We start from the raw sequence: 16,579 nt of genomic DNA, 5'->3' as shown, positions 1-16,579 counted from the left end.
AAAAATAAAACTCTGATTCCCATTAGACACATTATCAAATCGCACATCTGTTTGCTTGGATACTGGGGCTATTTCAAATGCCACAAAATGCATGCCTGTCAGTGGTGGCAAACCAGAATCTGCAATGATTTAGGACTCTAACGCCAGGATTCTAGCTGTGGGAGGCCTTACATAGGAAGGTACTGACCTGGCTGTAGTACAGGGCTGCACCAAGTGTGGCATTAGACAGCAAATTCTTAGAGGAATCTACACTCTGGATGGACAGCCATAAATGACTGTGGAAATGGAAGCCTTCCAGAGACTTCATATCGATAGTTGGGGCAGGCTAGGAAATTCTCAAAATTCTAATTTCCCCCTTTAATCCTTCTCCACCCAATTAAGCAAACAAATGTATGGTTGAATCCAAGTCCATTTAAAAGTTCGATATTGGCCAGGACTTTATGAATGTAATAACCTTTTAAAGATTTCTGAGCATTTTTACTTCCGTTTCCAAGCATTTTAATATGTTCTGTCTTTGTCTTTAAAACTTTAAAATATGTTTGAATACTCATAATTTTCCTGGTTTCAGTCTTTTATGTTCAAAAAGGTTATGGAAGTGGAACGTTTTTTAAATTATGTATTTAAATCTTGACTGATTCTCATCACACACATAACAAAATCAAGCAACTATTTGCTGCTAATGAGTGTTGTAATCCACTGAATCCAAAATATTATAATAAGCACGAGAGAAACTGAATGCCTACATTAGAGGACCGCTTTTTTGGGGGAACTCCTAAACCAACAAATCGTAGCAAATAGTGTGGCAGACCCATGTTTATGTTCCTATGCTAGCAAATCTAATTTGACGCAGTCAGCACATATTTACCAAGTGGCTTGTCTGCTTAAAAAATTTGGCTCTGCTTTGCCTCTGTGACAGATGGGCAGTGAGGTCTTCAGACTCATTCTCATTTTCCCCTTAACTGAAATCCGGTTTGGTTCGTCTCCTGCTTTTTTTAACAGTTTTGCTGTGACTCTGAGCATAAGGTAGCTTCACTGCTGCCAGTAGGCAGGTCCAGCGAAATGGCCCCCTTTCCTTTTCTTTGGCTTCTCAGTTGGACAGCTTCATAGTGTACCTGGTTCTTCTCCCAGCATCAGTTGACCAGCCAGGGGGAGCATTGAATGTGCTGGATGAGGGAGATTGGGCTCAGGCTGCAGAACTGGGACATACTCCACTTACATCCTTATTGTCTGCAATTTTACCAGCCTTCTTGTAAGCTAGTTAAGATTGGGCCTTGGCAGCAAAGGTATACTGCTCTGTTCTGCTTATAATCTGGCCCTTACTCTTCATGTGTACTACCTGGACACTTCTAAAGGTGTACCATCCAAGCAGCTCCCGCAGTTGTGGTTACTGAAGCTTATGGGCACTTAAACATCAATAATTTTGCACCAGTTCTCATCTGAAACAAATTAAAGTGTTTTGCTGGATTAGGCAATAAACTAAGCTATAGGCTCACGGAATACATTGCCAAAGAAGGATTTCGAGTGGAGGGGGACAACAAAGTAATGCCTCCAAAATCTCCCAGTCACCCATCATCTATTGCCACCTAGCCCTATCAATACTACTTTTCTTTTTAACCTTCTCGGGTGCAGCCTAACTCCGCCACGGCCTCTTTCAGTCCTGTGACAACTAGTTCCCTAGACTTTTTTTGTTCCAGGCAATACCCCATTTGTTTTTCCATCATGCCCACCACCTGAAGGATCAAAGGCTTCTGCAGCCTACTTGCACAAAAGACCCACCCCACAACACTTAATGGCCAAGCATCCGAAGTCAAAGAATAAGGAAGCATATGAGTGATGTAAGTAGGGAAAAGATCTTCACCCCAGAAGGGTTCTAGGCTCCATTGATTCAGAAGAGATCATACCCTGTGAGATTACATGAGTAAAAAGTCCTTCATCCCTGATGCTCGCTAGCTCCATAAATATATTGCACTAAATCCGCATTGACACTACTCCCTTCCTTTTCGTAGTGAAAGTGAATAGGCGACACATAGCAGTTCTAATTTGGTTTGGGATCCGGGAGGAGGTTGTTTTAATTACTTGATTTAGGTCTCGCCTGATCCAGCGCATGCGCTACTCTGACAAGACTTTTAGTTAGTGGGCTTCAAAAAAGCCGACCACAGCTTTTTGTGAGGCATTAAGCGTGCGGTTACGCGCACAAGCGCGTGTGCCTAGCTCCGTCTTTCTTGCTCGCGCTTCAACGCACCTCCCCCACTGCATTGCGCGTCACGCTGCCGCACGTCTTCTTCATAATAATTGTTTTTAATGAATTTGAAATGATCACACATTTTATGTAGATGGAGCATGCACAATGCAGTTGTATGCTAATGCACGTAATACATAGTCTGACAACCCAATCATTATTCGTTTTGGATGAAGCCAGCTTGCTTTCTCTTTCTCCTAAGTCTGAATTTCTGTGGCACCACCCATTTCAGACACCAGTGTCAGTCCCATCCAGTGAAGCCCCTCTTTGTGTAACCACGCACATTACTAGTCAGCAATGTGGTAACAAAATTCTATTATGTATTTCCCGTTAAAAACCCCACATAACTGTAAGAAAAAATTAAACATGCAAGCGTGTCCTCCTTGTCGCCATGAACTAATGAAGGTTAATATAGGTACTTGTGACTCAGACATTGATGAGTAATTTCATTGCATTTGTTCGTGCATCTTTTAGAAAATAAAACTGCAGCATTTCCTTTCTTTGAATTAAACAAAATAAGTAACCATGAAGATATTTTCACAAAACTTAATATTTGACATTTCTATATTTTATGCCAAAAATGGAACGTCTAGAGTAAAGCACGCAGGGTGTGCCTACATTTTTCCGCGTTTGTGCTGTTTACTACGTATTTATCAATGACTGTAAAAAAAATGGAGGTGTTGTAATTAAAGGGAGGGAGAGGGGCAGTTCCTCTCATGACGGTTCCCTCTCAGTTTATAGCAACAGAAGCACTCTTTGATTTACTTGCCTCCTGGATTAGCTTCACACGGGCACACGTCTATTTCTGCAAAACAAAATGCCAAAGAATGGTTCAGTAGTTAATAATGGAGTGAAATTGGGTGTTTCGTAAAATGGTTCCGCCTTGTGCTTCAGAGTTTTTTCCTGGCTTCAACACATCTCTGCTATTGTTGGGAGTGGGGGAGGTGACGCTTGATAGACTGCACTTCCTAACTGCAATTAACAAGCATTGGCATAGCCAATAGGTCTCGCCTTTGGAACCTTATACGTGTTTAGTTATCCAGCACAATATCCTTGGTGCAACAACATGAACTGTTGCATGGCTAAACACTTATAAGGTCCCAAAGGCGAGACCTATTGGCTATGCCAATGCTTGTTTGTCCTTGGTATCTTGCTGTATATGCTCTGACAGGCGTCCAACTGAGTGCCACAACTACAATACGATAATGATATAAATTGTATTTTACTGTATAGGCTCAGGTGATGGACTGCATTTTTCTGTTAAATCAGCTGTTTACCATAACAAAAATGCAATAGTTAGTGTAAGTAGGGCAGTGCCCAGCAACCACCCCCCACAGAGTAGCGCATGTGAGCTAGTGTTAATTTACATTATTTGTTCTTTAATTGTGAATATACTGCAGTATTTGAACAGTGTATGATGAAAGTACGTTTTTGTTTTGAAAAAGGAAGGGTTCTAGTCAGAGGTAGTTCTGTGGTACTAAAAATAAAAGTGATATGTCAAAGAAATAAAAGGATGATAACTTCAACAAAAAAAATGTGCTTTGTTTTATTTATGTTTTGGGTTTTTTTTTTTATTCGCAGAATTACTCTGAAAAGGCCAGTGGCGATTTCATAAAGTATGAATGGCCATGTAGTGCAGTCTCCGTTATGAATTGCTGGAGTATAGGTGTCCTAGGCTTTGAGTGCATATTTTACTCCTGTGTCTTAGTATATGTAAAAAGAAAGCGATTAAGCCTTGGGGAAAACATTGTTGTCTTCTCTTGGCCAGAAAGGATTTACCTATTGTTTAATTAAAATCTGTTTTCCTTTCAGATCCTTTTCACTGGGAATGGCTTCCACAGGCTAAAGTTGCATTCACACAAGAAACAAGGGATTTGATTCTGCCTCGCATTTCTGATATGAACTTTGTCCAGGATCTTTGCGAGGATCTGTATGAACTCTTCAAAGTAAGATTTGGTCTCGATTTGAATAACCTAAGCCGCTGAAATAAGCGTCTTTGTATTTAGGATATATACAAAACAATATATTTTGAAAACATTCACCTCACTATCCACTAACACAGTCCACAGTTAAAATGCAGTTATGGTTATGAATTAAATCTGACGACCCACTGAAGTTCACTAGTTGTGGTTAGTACCTCAACCCATAACTCTCCTTTGATCGTGTGCAGCTAAGTTGGCTGCAGAGCCTGGCCTGGTCTTCGGCCAGGTTCTGTGTTGTGCTTTTATTTTTTTATTTTCATTATTAAAGTATTAAGGGAGCCTATCATGAAGCTCAGGACCAGGGACCACAAATCCTTGACAAGATTTATAGGCCAGCGCTCAAACTTCTGTGCGGTCCATGTGCCTCGTTCCGGGCCCATGAAGCTTGCTGTGGGTTCAGTCTTTGCCATAAAGCTTGCTACATGTTTGAGCATCTCAGTGGGTCACCAGGGCCGGACTGGGGGAAAAAAACGTCCCTGGCAAAGTGCTGAGCTGTTTGCCAGGGCCGGTTTCAGCCGATTTTGTTACAAGGGGCAATATTGCAGCCAGCTGCAGAAACGGCCCCCAGGGGCCCAAAACCGGTCCCCACTTTGTTGGCCCACCCGGGAAACGCCCCATGCCCGCTACACCCAGTCCGGCCCTAGGGGATACTCTAGGAACTGCAAACCTAACCTCAAAATCCACAAACCTCATGGTAATATCTGTGAGGTTTTTTTTGATTTTACATGTTATTCAGGGAGTGATGGGTGAATCCCAGGAAGTTTCTGGTCTGTTACCTTGATTGATTTCAGGGGTATCAAGTGTCTGCATTCTGTAATGGTGGCGTCACATTTTCTTCCCCAATTGCAGCCAGCCAATCCAGTTATCTGAATTCACGGATACAAACAGACCAGGTGAGGGTGGGGACGGCAGGCTTGGGAGGGAAGCTCCCTCTTCCAGTCAGATTTGAATATTCTTTATTAAATGATGGATCCACTGGGTCCTCATTGCGGCCCTCTGCAGATTAACGACCCAGATAGCTTTCGAATTTAACCACTTCATAGTCTCCATTTTTCTGAAACTCTGTGTACTAAACCAAACGTATGCAAAAACAACAGTTGATGGACCGAATGCAGAACGATGTCATACATTCACCCCAGTGAGAGATCTGGGCCTAAATCCATTGTGTGTTTGCTCACAATGCCATTTAGTTTGAACCCAGCCATACGTAAATCAGTCTTGCCCTGTGCCTCATTGAACAGTCTAGCCAGAACTGCCCAAGCCAGGTTCTCCCTGGCCTGGAAACAAGCATCCTAGGACCGGTTTCAGTGTTTCACCCCTCTTCAGCCAGGATAGCTTTATTCCAGTGGCAGGGAGAGCACAGGACCCACGTCTGAGCACACCTGTCCCACTCAGGGTGACAAATGCAAAAACAGTTGATGGACAGAATGCAGAACAATTTCATACATTCACCCCAGTACATAGACCTTGTTTCCGGTCCAGGGAGGACCTGGCATGGCTGTTGGTCTGGACTGTTCCCATGGGGCACAGGGTCAAGACTGATTTGCATATGGCTGGGTCCAAACTGGGGTGGCGTAGTGGGCAAAAGAACGATAGATTTTAACCCAGATCTTTTGACTGGGGAGAATGTTTGCATTGTCAGCATTCCGTCCATCATTTGTTTGCTGTAATACTAAACCAAACATAGGCACTTTCTTGCATGGTTTGGCAGTATTTTATTACGCTGCTTTTTTGTGTAACAGAACAAATTCTCATAAAAAAATAAAATACAAGCTGTCACACCTTTTTGTTTATTTACTTTTTTCTTTCATCCAGTACTTTGAAAAGTTTCGTACAGATCCGTCAAACCTTCGAAAATATATTAAGCAAATAAAAAATAGGTATTTTCAGGTAAAAGACTGGTTTAGCCATACACCTGTGTAATGTAATGTCCAAGCCTTGCACACATTGTTCCCTCAGCTGTGAACAGCGGGTGTTTGGTGCTGGGCCTGCCCCTTGGCTGGCCCTGTGCCTAACTCTCCTCCTGCATACAGGCTTCATCCCTGAGGAAAGACCTCCCCATATAGGTGGCTGCCAGGTTGTTCTACACAAGTTCTCCATAGAGGAGCAAATGGCTGAAATGCTGCCAGTGGGCACTAGCAACAATTATCCACCTGGTCCATGCATGAAGAGTGTCTTTCTTTGCACATGGCTGAAATTAATGTTAAGGTGGATACATGCAATATCGTTTTGTACTATCACAGGCCAGAGGGCTCCATCTCTATTGCCAATGAGGCTGTTGAAATATCTGGCATAACTAATCCATCTGTTCAGGTGTCCTGTTGGTTCTTGGGACCTTAACATTTAATTCCTTATACATAACCCTTTGAGCTATCGACCTCATGGTCTGAAGCTTTTTTTCATTCTCTTGATACCCTCGACCTTTATTATTATTATGTTTCTTATATAGCGCCTGAATCGACCCCCGAAGGGGTATCTCCGCGCTTGCCTTGGGAACCCGTCCTGGCTTTTCCCTGTGAGATAGCCCCTACAGGGCATCCCCAAGGTGAAAGCCAGGCATCCCGCCGCGGGGGGGCCGTTGTGGAGATTAAGCAAGCTTAATGCCCAGAGTTGCAGAGTGTGAACCCATGATTAGGTCAGGCACCGAAGCGAGAATTATCGAGTCCATGGACATTTGAGCTCAAGACCCTGCCGCGTCGGGAATTGAACCCTGGTCCCGGGTCTGACCTCTGCTTCAGGGTCTGCCTGCTCTAACCAGTGGGCCACACTTCTCCACTTCTCCACCTTGCACATTAGTGTGCTGCAAGGCCTTGTCCTCTCAAAAACATTGATGCTTTTCCACTGGTACTTAGTGTTCATGAGACTCCATCGATCCCACTGTTTCAAAAGTACTGTTAGAATAAGATAATTCTCCTGACATTCTTTCATATCCCACTACATCCTCTGCTGAGAAGACATTACCCAGCAATCGTGCTGGGCGCTCTTTGGTGTCTTTTAGCTCGATCAAACCAGGTGATTTCTTTCTACTGACCAACAGCTTGTGAATTTTGGAGGTAATAATGCTGGCTATGTGCCTGCCAAAGACACTGTGCAGATTGATCATGTTATGCATCTTCCAATGCTATGCTCTGCATTTAAAGTTATTCTTCCAAATCAACAGCAGACTTGGCGGCTAGGAAGTTGTGAACTAGCTGTCTGATAGCACTCCTCTTCCCAATGCTGCCACTGCCCTACCTTGTTCATTCTCAATTGCTCTGAAATGTAGTCCCAAAACTAAGATTTTTGTTCATTTTACTCGCAAAACTGAGCATGAGAGTGAGGCAAACAGAATATTAGGATGAAATACCATTATGGTACCCCTTTACATAGTGTGTATACTATTTCAACTTATTAACTCCCTCCCACTGAGCCTGTGACAAAAGCCGATATCGATTTTCTCATTTTTAAGAGGGATCTAAAAAGGGTGCACACATGTGCTGGTAAGCCATGACTTTAGGTTTTAACAGCAGTTTCCAGACTTGACCATATGTAGCAGCTTACCAAATAGTTGATCATAGGAAAGAATCTGTGGACTTAATGGTCACCATGAAGAAAACTATTCACTTTCATGCAGTTTCTTGTGCATTACTTATTAAATGTAAGATGGTATACAGATATTGTTGGGTTTGGGTGAAAGATATAAGGTAGAGTAGGAGCATTCCACAAGCCTGCCTCTTTTGAAAGGACACCCTCTGGAAAAAATGCATCCATTCGTAATCTATACAGTGCAGCTAGAACAGGTACTTTAAAATTGGATTTGCCCTTCCAACGTTGTGTGCAGAGGTCGGGGCGTGGCTTGCTGTGCTGCGGATTGGCTGCTCTGTGAGCGAGCTCTGCCGGCCGAGACATATTCCTTCACTAATCCGATAATTTCATAGGGACGAAATCCTGCTCCTAACACATTTGCGGAGGCAGGACAACTGCGGTAACAAGCGGAGGGAATTCGGGCCGAATACGCTGCTTGCATGTCCAGATCTAATCCCTGAAGGACGGAGGTCCGAGGTGAAGGGCGTTATCTGTGGAGCCGTGACTGGACCACCACAAGTACCTGAGGCTGAGGCTCCACTGTGGGCCTACGCAGGTTTGGCAACTGAATCGGCGGCGCTGAGGTACGGCTTGAGTGAAGGGCGAGATGCGACCTGACACTACCGCCTTAACGAAGTGAGTGCCTAAGGTGGGATTTTTTAACCAAGCCTGCCATGCTGGAGGAGGCTCTCTACACACCCAGGCGCTATTTTAGATGTGTGGAAGTTTGGCCCGCCCGCACTGCTGAAGTGGCGTTAAAGGACTGTCCTGAGCCGTCCAAGCGAGCTGAGACTGTGGGGAGGTCAAATTGTGCTGTTTTTGAAGACTTGCGAAGGAATAGGCACCTGCCCGCAGCTCTTGTCTGCACTGCGCAGCATCGCTTTCGGATTACTGGCCGGCCGCCATTTTCCACGCTCTGAACTTTTCTGCACTGAGAGGGCTGGTGAAGGGGACCTCAGTTACAGCTAATGGCCGCGCAGCATATTTGATCTCTCGCTTGGCTGGTGAGTCATACCCCATATGCAGTTGGAGTAGTGCGCTGCGGAAGCGGGGTGTGTAGGCCTCTGCGGGGGGCCTGACTCACGTCGATACTGGCTGTGGTCTCCCAAGTAAGTGATTGACTGGGTGACTTCGCCTGCCCCTGCTGCACAAACCGGGAAAGCGAGATGGTGATAGCACAGACGCTCAATGGACGCTAATCACATATTAGCTACCTGTGGACACATGAAGGCAGTGACTTGTGTGCGGGGACCGCGACACCTAGAGCAGGAGTGGAAATACTAGCCCCCTGAGGTACAGTGGAGGTGCTGGGTCCGCCGATTCAACATTGGCAAACAGGATGCCAAACAGCCCAAGATTAGTTTTGAACAGCGACGTTCAACTAGGCAAATGGAATCGGACACTGAGGCTGCCACTGGAGGGTCTTCCGAGGGGCAGCAGTGTGATCAAGGTGAGGATATGTGCATACTTATTTTGAAAATGCGTTCCAGCCTGCGCACCATCGACTCCAAATTAGATACTTTAACGACCCAGATGGAATCAGTTAAGACCCAGGTCGGAGTGCACGAGCATAGACTGGATGTACTTGAAGATGAGCAATCCGACCTCCATGAGTTCCTGGTGGGAATTGTCACAAATTGATCGGCTCCTAAGTGTGATCCGGGCCAAGAATGAGGATTTGGAGGCCAGATCACCTCGAAACAACCTACGCATCACGGGAGTTCCGGAGAAGACCACGATCACAAAGATGGAAGTATATGTGGCTTATTAAGTGATCTTTTTGCTGCGCACCTTTCACCGGTTTTTGCTGTGGAGAGGGCCCACTGTACCTTAGGACCCAGACCACTGGTAGGAGTCCCTCCGCGGCCCATATTGGCAAGAATATTGAACTATCGAGACCCCAATGTGGTGCTGCGCCAGGCACGTGCAATGGGGAAAACAATGCATCAAGATAACCAAGTCGCCTTTTACCCGGATTTCACCCCAGCAGTGCAGGCAGCCAGGTGTGCATTTCTGCCAGCAAAATGGATACTGCTGCAGGCGCAGATCCCATATTCCTTGCTCTTTCCTGTTTAAACTTAGTTTCTCATCATGGTACTGCTCACTTTTTCACAGATGCCAAATACGCCTTGAAATTTGCTAAACACGTGGGTGGCAGGCGGAAAAAGATCTGCCCTATCTCTTATTCAGCAACTGATCACCAGCTAAGTGACCATGACTGAACAGTGCGCTATTGTTTCCTTTTTACTAACTCTTTGCATATTTGCTCATAATTTCAGGTCATAGTGATTTTTGAGTTTGGGGAAAGGAGAATGTCTTTGAAGTTCTATGCAACATTTGATTATTATGTCACTGTACTGCAAATGTTAGCTGACCGTAGCTCGTGATTATTATTTGTGTTGGATCTCACATGATCATACGCACTTCTATTTGCATGTATTTGTTTGACGCTGCGTCTTGTAACTGCATGTTGTGGGATGGTGACAGTTATTCTGGCCTAAAGACCGCACGTTTCTTTCTTATGTCACATCGCAGGTTTTGTCCCTTGCAGTTTCTTGGCCACCCTGCTACAGTAGGGTAGTGGGCCAGAACTCGTACGTCCCTATGGGAAATTTCCCTGAAGTATTCTGTTTTGTGTTCTATCTGGGGGGGGGACACACTTCAACCTAATTATGCGGGTGGGGGTGGGGAGGGGCAGGGTTTGTTTTGTATTGGTTTGTTGGAGAATTGCCATGCAATAGTTGGATTACTATAGGGAGTAAAGAGACGTTCATATGTCGGATGAGACACAGTGATGTCACATATGTGATCTTACTGACAAATATGAGACTAGAGTGAATTGTTTGACATGGAACATACTCAGACTCAATGACAGTAGAAAATCCCGGTTGGTGCATGCATACCTCACCAGACACTTTATTGATTTATGCCTGTTGCTCCCAGCCTTCTGTGAAACTCAGACACAGACGTTAGGGTTCAACTTCCGCATCGGTGTATTCAAACTACTCTAGGGGGGTGGCAGTGCTGGTTAGACTAGGCCTGAACTGGAGGGAAAGGGAGGTCTACATGGATCCTCATGGTCGCTACATTATTCTACTGGGCTACTTGGAAGGCACTTTGCTGACAATTGTAGAGTTGTATGGACCCAACACAGACTTCCCTAGCTTTTTCCAGGATGTCTGGGCCAAAGTTAGGACTACAGGCTGCACCACGACTCTATGGGGTAGGGACTTTAATGCCATTCTTCATAAGGACTTATAGACAGGGCACAGCGAGGACACACCTCCCCGCGGCTAGTAAAGTACTGAATGCCTTATTGGAGGATGTGACATGGTTGACATTTGGCACCTACTTAACCCACTGACTAAGGAGGGCACATGTTTCTCTGAACATCATCGTGCCTGGTCTCGACTAGATTATTGGTTAATGATTAGGGATATGGCCAGTTGGGTGCTAGGGGTGAAGCACTTATGGAGAACTTTATTGGACCACTCTCCATGTCTGTTGACACTCTCTCTACCCAATACTCACAGAGGGAATTCTCCTGGAGGCTGCCCCCACAAGCACTTTTAGATGAGGCGTTTAAGGAGGAAATGCGCACTGATATAACTGATTACTTTACACTCAATACGGGGTCCGTCGACACTGAGGCCGCGCTGTGGGAGGCACTCAAGGTGGTCATTGGGGGACCTTGCATCTCTCGACAAGCGGGTGTGCTTAAGGCCATTGGAACTACCTTGTGTAATATAGAGACTCAAATCAAAGACCTGGAGACATGCATACATGCTGGGGGTGAGTCTGCTCTTCTGGCTGAGTTGAAGGTCAAATTGTTAGGAGGCGGAAAGGGTGGTGAAGTTCCTAGGGAAATACGCGGAAGCACAGAGATTATGGAGAGGGGGACAGACCGAGGCGAATACTTGCAGGTATGCTTCGGACCCCATGTTCTTCGGCCTATGTTCCTGAAATTATTGACAAGAAGGGAACCCCTTTCTGGGGATCTTTAGCTATTTTAAATGAGTTCTCATCTTTTTACTCCAGTTTATACACAGCCATACAAACCGAATGTCCGGAAGGTATGCAGGATTTTTTAGACTCACTGGCGCTGGTATGGTTTAATGACAGACACAGGGAATACATGCACCTACCGTTCATAATAGAAGACGTCACTAATGTTATCACTAGCTTGCCTTTAGAGAAGGCCCCTGGGTCAGACGGTTTGACGGCCACTTCTGTAAAACCTATGTGGAGGAGCTGGCACCCAAACTCCTGGAGGTATATGGGGAAGCTCACGAAACAGGTATACAACCACAGTCTAGGCGCAAAGCTATCATTATAACCTTACTAAAGCCGGGAAAATCGGAAACTGATCTAGGCTCCTACAGACCACTGTCTCTTATTAATGTAGACGTTAAAATACTAGCAAAGTTGATAGCGTACCGGCTACAACCTATGCACACCATGATAGCTTTACTGAATCAGTCTGGCTTTATATCCGGGGATCCACCTCTCAACTTTAGAACGGTCTTTTCAGTTCTCCGTCATTATTATGATGTACAGGCAGCTGCAGTTTTTTTAGATGAAACAAAGGCCTTCGACTCGCTTGAATGGTCCTATCTCTTCAGGATTTTGGAAAGGATGGGTTTTGGTCCCCTTTTTCTTAAATGGATAAGACTCTTATACACTGAACCGATGGTTAGAATACGGGTGAATAATCTTGTTTCTGACCCATTCCACATTACGTGAGGTACGCGGCAGGGGTACCCACTTCATCCCCCCACCCCCTGTTATTTGCCATTGCGATGGAAAAATTAGCTGCACGTATTAGACAACACCACACGGACAAAAGTATAGGATTTAGCGCTCGAAGTCTCTTGATATTACTATATGCCGACGATGTCACTTTGTATATTTTGTACCCTGAGCGTAATCTGGACATAGCGTTGAGAGAATTCTTCAGATTTGGTGGTCTTTCAGGTATAACTATAAATTTGACTAAATCTGTGATCTTTCCCCTTAGAGATAATACTAAGGCAGTAACCTCGGAATTCCTGTTAAAATGGGAAAATGATAAATTGAAATATTTGGGAATTTGGATAAGTCTGGATCTACAAGAGATATGGAACCTAAATTATGGTAAAGCCATTGTATGGTTAGAGGAAAAGGTGGCTATATGGGCCAAACTCCCACTTTCACTAGCAGGTAAAATCGCATTGGCTAAGAGAATTGTTCTGCCTAAATGTTTTTATCTTTTTGCGAATCTACCAATTATACTTACCCAATCCTTATTCAAGATATTGAGGTCCCTATCGTGGGGGCTGTTAACTTTGCCGACCAAGCAGGGCGGGCTGGGTGCTCCGGTCATGAAATTGTATGCGTTCTGTGCACAGGGCAATTTCTACAGTATTGGGTACACCGGATGCCATTTCATCCTCACGTAGCTGTTGAGACCGTTGCTGATGCCCTTGGGTAGCCATGCGCTATTCATTCATTCTTTCATGCTCTTCGGGTGGCAGTGTACCAGACCTATAAACGTCCTACAAATTGCATAGACACTCCTGAAACTCTAAGATGGGCTTGGGATGGGTTGCGTAGAAGAGCGGGTGCTCAGATATTGTATGCTCCTTCTATCTCCCTGGCGCAGAATCCTATGCTACCCAACATCTGAGATGAGATAAACAACAAGGTAGCGCAAGCAATGTCACTTCATACATTTGCTGATCTTTATCCGGAGAGGGGTGTTCAGAGGCCCTTGGAGGGCGGAGGAAGGACAGAGGGTGTCTTTCGGTGAGACATTTTTATATCATAAAATTCGAGCAGACTGTCGTGGGTTACACTCTGACTTCCCATCCCAGCCAACCCAACTGACTGCTTTGAAAAACTTACTGAGTTCACCATTGCAGTGCAAGCTTATCACCAGACTTTACACTCCTATGCAGACTGACGCCCCCGTGGCAATCACTAGTGCTAGACTTAAATGGAATGATGAGATCTCTCCCCCTTAGACTGATGACCAGTGGTCGTATTGCTGTGCTCAAATGACTGAATTATCACCCAACTACAAGCTTCGGCTAATTCACTTCAAAATGTATACATCGCTACTACAGAACGCCCATTGGTTTACATAGAATGGGACTCAGGGACGATGACTGTTGCTGGTGTTGCGGGGCGTCCACTGCCTCTTTTCTTAATATGGCATGGGAATGTCTGGCCATTACGGAGTATTGGTTCAATATTTTTGAGTCCATAAACCAGATTCTGGATCTAACGTTGTCCCCCCTCCCCCCATTATTGGGACTGCAGGGTATGTTAGAGACACATACGTTAAACGCAAACTGCACGCAATATTATTGCTGTTCGCCAAACGTCCAATAGGGGAAACATCCTGAACAACGACTCCGGAACAACGAGTTCCGGAGTCACGAAAGCGGAACAACGACTTGCCCGAACAACGACTCTGTCTTAACCACGCATGTGCGTGGTTAAGACAGATTCAGTCTAGTGTTCGGACAGGGCGGAGTTAGGAGGAGCATCGCAGTCACGGAGAAACAGGTAAGAGCGGTTCATTTTTATGGGGAAGGGGTTAGGGGTTAGAGTTGAAAGGAGTTTGGGATTAGTATTCAGAATTTATTTATGGTAGTGGGGGATTTCGTGATTATTTACAGGAAGAGGGGAGTTCGTTTTATAGGGGCTGAGAACGTATTTAGGAGGTGAGGGGCGTTTGTGATTATTTAAAGGGAGAGGGGAATTAGATTTAAGAGGGTTGAGTACATAATTAGGAGGGTTTCGGAATTAATAAAATGGAAAGGGGAATTAGATTTAAGGGAGTTGAGATTGTATTTTAGGTACGGGAATTCGAATTAAGGGGTGGAAGATCGGGGTACTAGTTGTAAAGCATTTTTTTTTACAACGCATTCAATTAACACGAAAAATCGTGGAAAAGGAATGCGTGGTAAAAAAAATCGTGGATTAGACAAGGTCGTGTTTGTGACCTCGTTGATTGGGAAGTCGTGGTTCGGGAACTCGTTGTTGAAACATACAACCGTCCAATAGCTCTGTTTTGGGGAAAAGAAGGAAACCCACGACCAAGGAATGGGTAAGAGGTCGGGTATGGACAGACTCAGCTGGCCACGTTCTGGGAGCTAATGCCACCTACCTCCAGGCCCAGCGAGATATGGGAACCGTTCATTGACTGGGTTTGTGAAAGGTCCAATGGTCCTGATGAGGTGGTGTACACCGGGGTCAATGCTGGTCCTGTGTGACTCACTTATTATTGTTCAAGTTCAGGAATTTGTATAGCGCACTACTCACCCAGAGGGTCTCAAGGCGCTTGAGGGAGGGTGGGTGCATTACTTATCGAATAGCCAGGTTTTTAGTTGCTTTCTGAAGGAGAGGTGGTTCTGTGTAAGTCTGAAGTGAGGGGGGAGAGAATTCCAGGTTTTGGCCGCTAAGTAGGAGAAGGATCTTCCTCCCATGGTGGATCTGTGGATGCGCGGAATTGCGGCGAGGGCTAGGTTGGATGATCGTAGTTGGCGGGTGGGAGTGTAGAAGGACAGTCGTGTGTTGAGGCATTCGGGTCCTAGGTCGTAGAGGGCCCTGTGTGCGTGGGTGAGGAGACGGAACGTTATTCTCTTGTTAACGGGGAGCCAGTGGAGATCCTTCAGGTGACCAGAAATGTGAGCATGACTGGGAATGTCCAGTATGAGTCTGGCTGAGGCGTTTTGGATGCGTTGGAGTTTTTTCTGTAGTTTGGCTGTGGTCCCGGCGTAAAGGGTATTTCCATAATCCAGTCGGCTGGTGACCAGTGCGTGGGTGACTGTTTTTCTTGTTTCGGTGGGGATCCAGCGGAAGATTTTTTTGAGCATGCGTAGGATGTTGAAGCATGAAGAAGAGACGGCGTTGACTTGTCTGGTCATCAAGAGGGAGGAGTCTAGGATGAAGCCCAGGTTACGTGCGTGATCTGGTATGGGTGCTGTGCCCCGGCCGGTGGCCACCATGAGTCGTCCCAGGCAGAGGGGGATGATCCTAAGATGAGGACTTCCGTCTTGTCCGAGTTAAGTTTTAAACGGCTGTTCATCATCCATTCGGCTACTTCTTTCATTTCTTCGTGTAGATTGGTTTTGGCGGAGTTTGGGTCTTTGGTGAGGGAGAGGATCATCTGGGTGTCATCTGCGTAGGAGATGGTGTTGAGGTTGTGTTGGCGCGCAATGGATGCGAGGGGACTCATGTATACGTTGAAGAGAGTGGGGCTGAGTGAGGATCCTTGTGGTACACCACAGATGACTTCGGTGGCCTCTGATTTGAATGGGGGGAGGCGGACTCTCTGGGTTCTTCCGGCGAGGAACGAGATGATCCAATCCAAAGCTTTCCCTTGAATTCCTACGTTGTTGAGGCGTTGTATGAGTGTGCTATGACCTACTGTGTCGAAGGCGGCGGAGCGGTCGAGTAGGATGAGGGCAACTGTTTCACCGTTGTCCAGTAGCGTTCGGATGTCATCTGTAGCTGCGATGAGGGCGGTTTCGGTGCTGTTTGGCTCGGAAGCCGGACTGTGAAGGGTCGAGGGAATTGTTGGATTCAAGGAAGGCGGCGAGCTGACTATTAACGGCTTTCTCAATGACTTTGGCAGGAAATGGGAGGAGTGAGATGGGGCGGTATTTCTTAAGTTCAGAGGGGTCTGCTGTGGGTTTATTCAGAAGGGCGCTGAGTTCGGCATATTTCCAGCTTTCCGGGAAGGTAGCGGAGTTGAAGGAACAGTTGATGACATTGCGGAGATGGGGTGCGATAATAGTCTGCTTTG

The 16,579-nt window shown here is 45.7% G+C and overlaps 1 protein-coding gene across 1 annotated transcript in view; it reads left to right on the top strand.

Moving 5' to 3' along the window:
* The window catches only part of PI4K2B (phosphatidylinositol 4-kinase type 2 beta), a 284,818-nt gene that overhangs the window by 237,333 nt on the left and 30,906 nt on the right, over window positions 1-16,579 (top strand). Inside the window, exon 8 of the mRNA XM_086964014.1 lies at window positions 4,052-4,185. Within this exon, the coding sequence (XP_086820140.1) occupies window positions 4,052-4,185 (134 nt within the window). The remainder of the gene's footprint in view (window positions 1-4,051; window positions 4,186-16,579) is intronic.

The sequence above is a fragment of the Lissotriton vulgaris genome, chromosome 3_2 (assembly GCF_964263255.1).
Source record: "Lissotriton vulgaris chromosome 3_2, aLisVul1.2, whole genome shotgun sequence".
NCBI classification, from domain to species: Eukaryota; Metazoa; Chordata; class Amphibia; order Caudata; family Salamandridae; genus Lissotriton; species Lissotriton vulgaris.
Note: the sequence above shows the minus strand (reverse complement) of the source record. Positions and strands in the feature narration are given on the sequence as shown.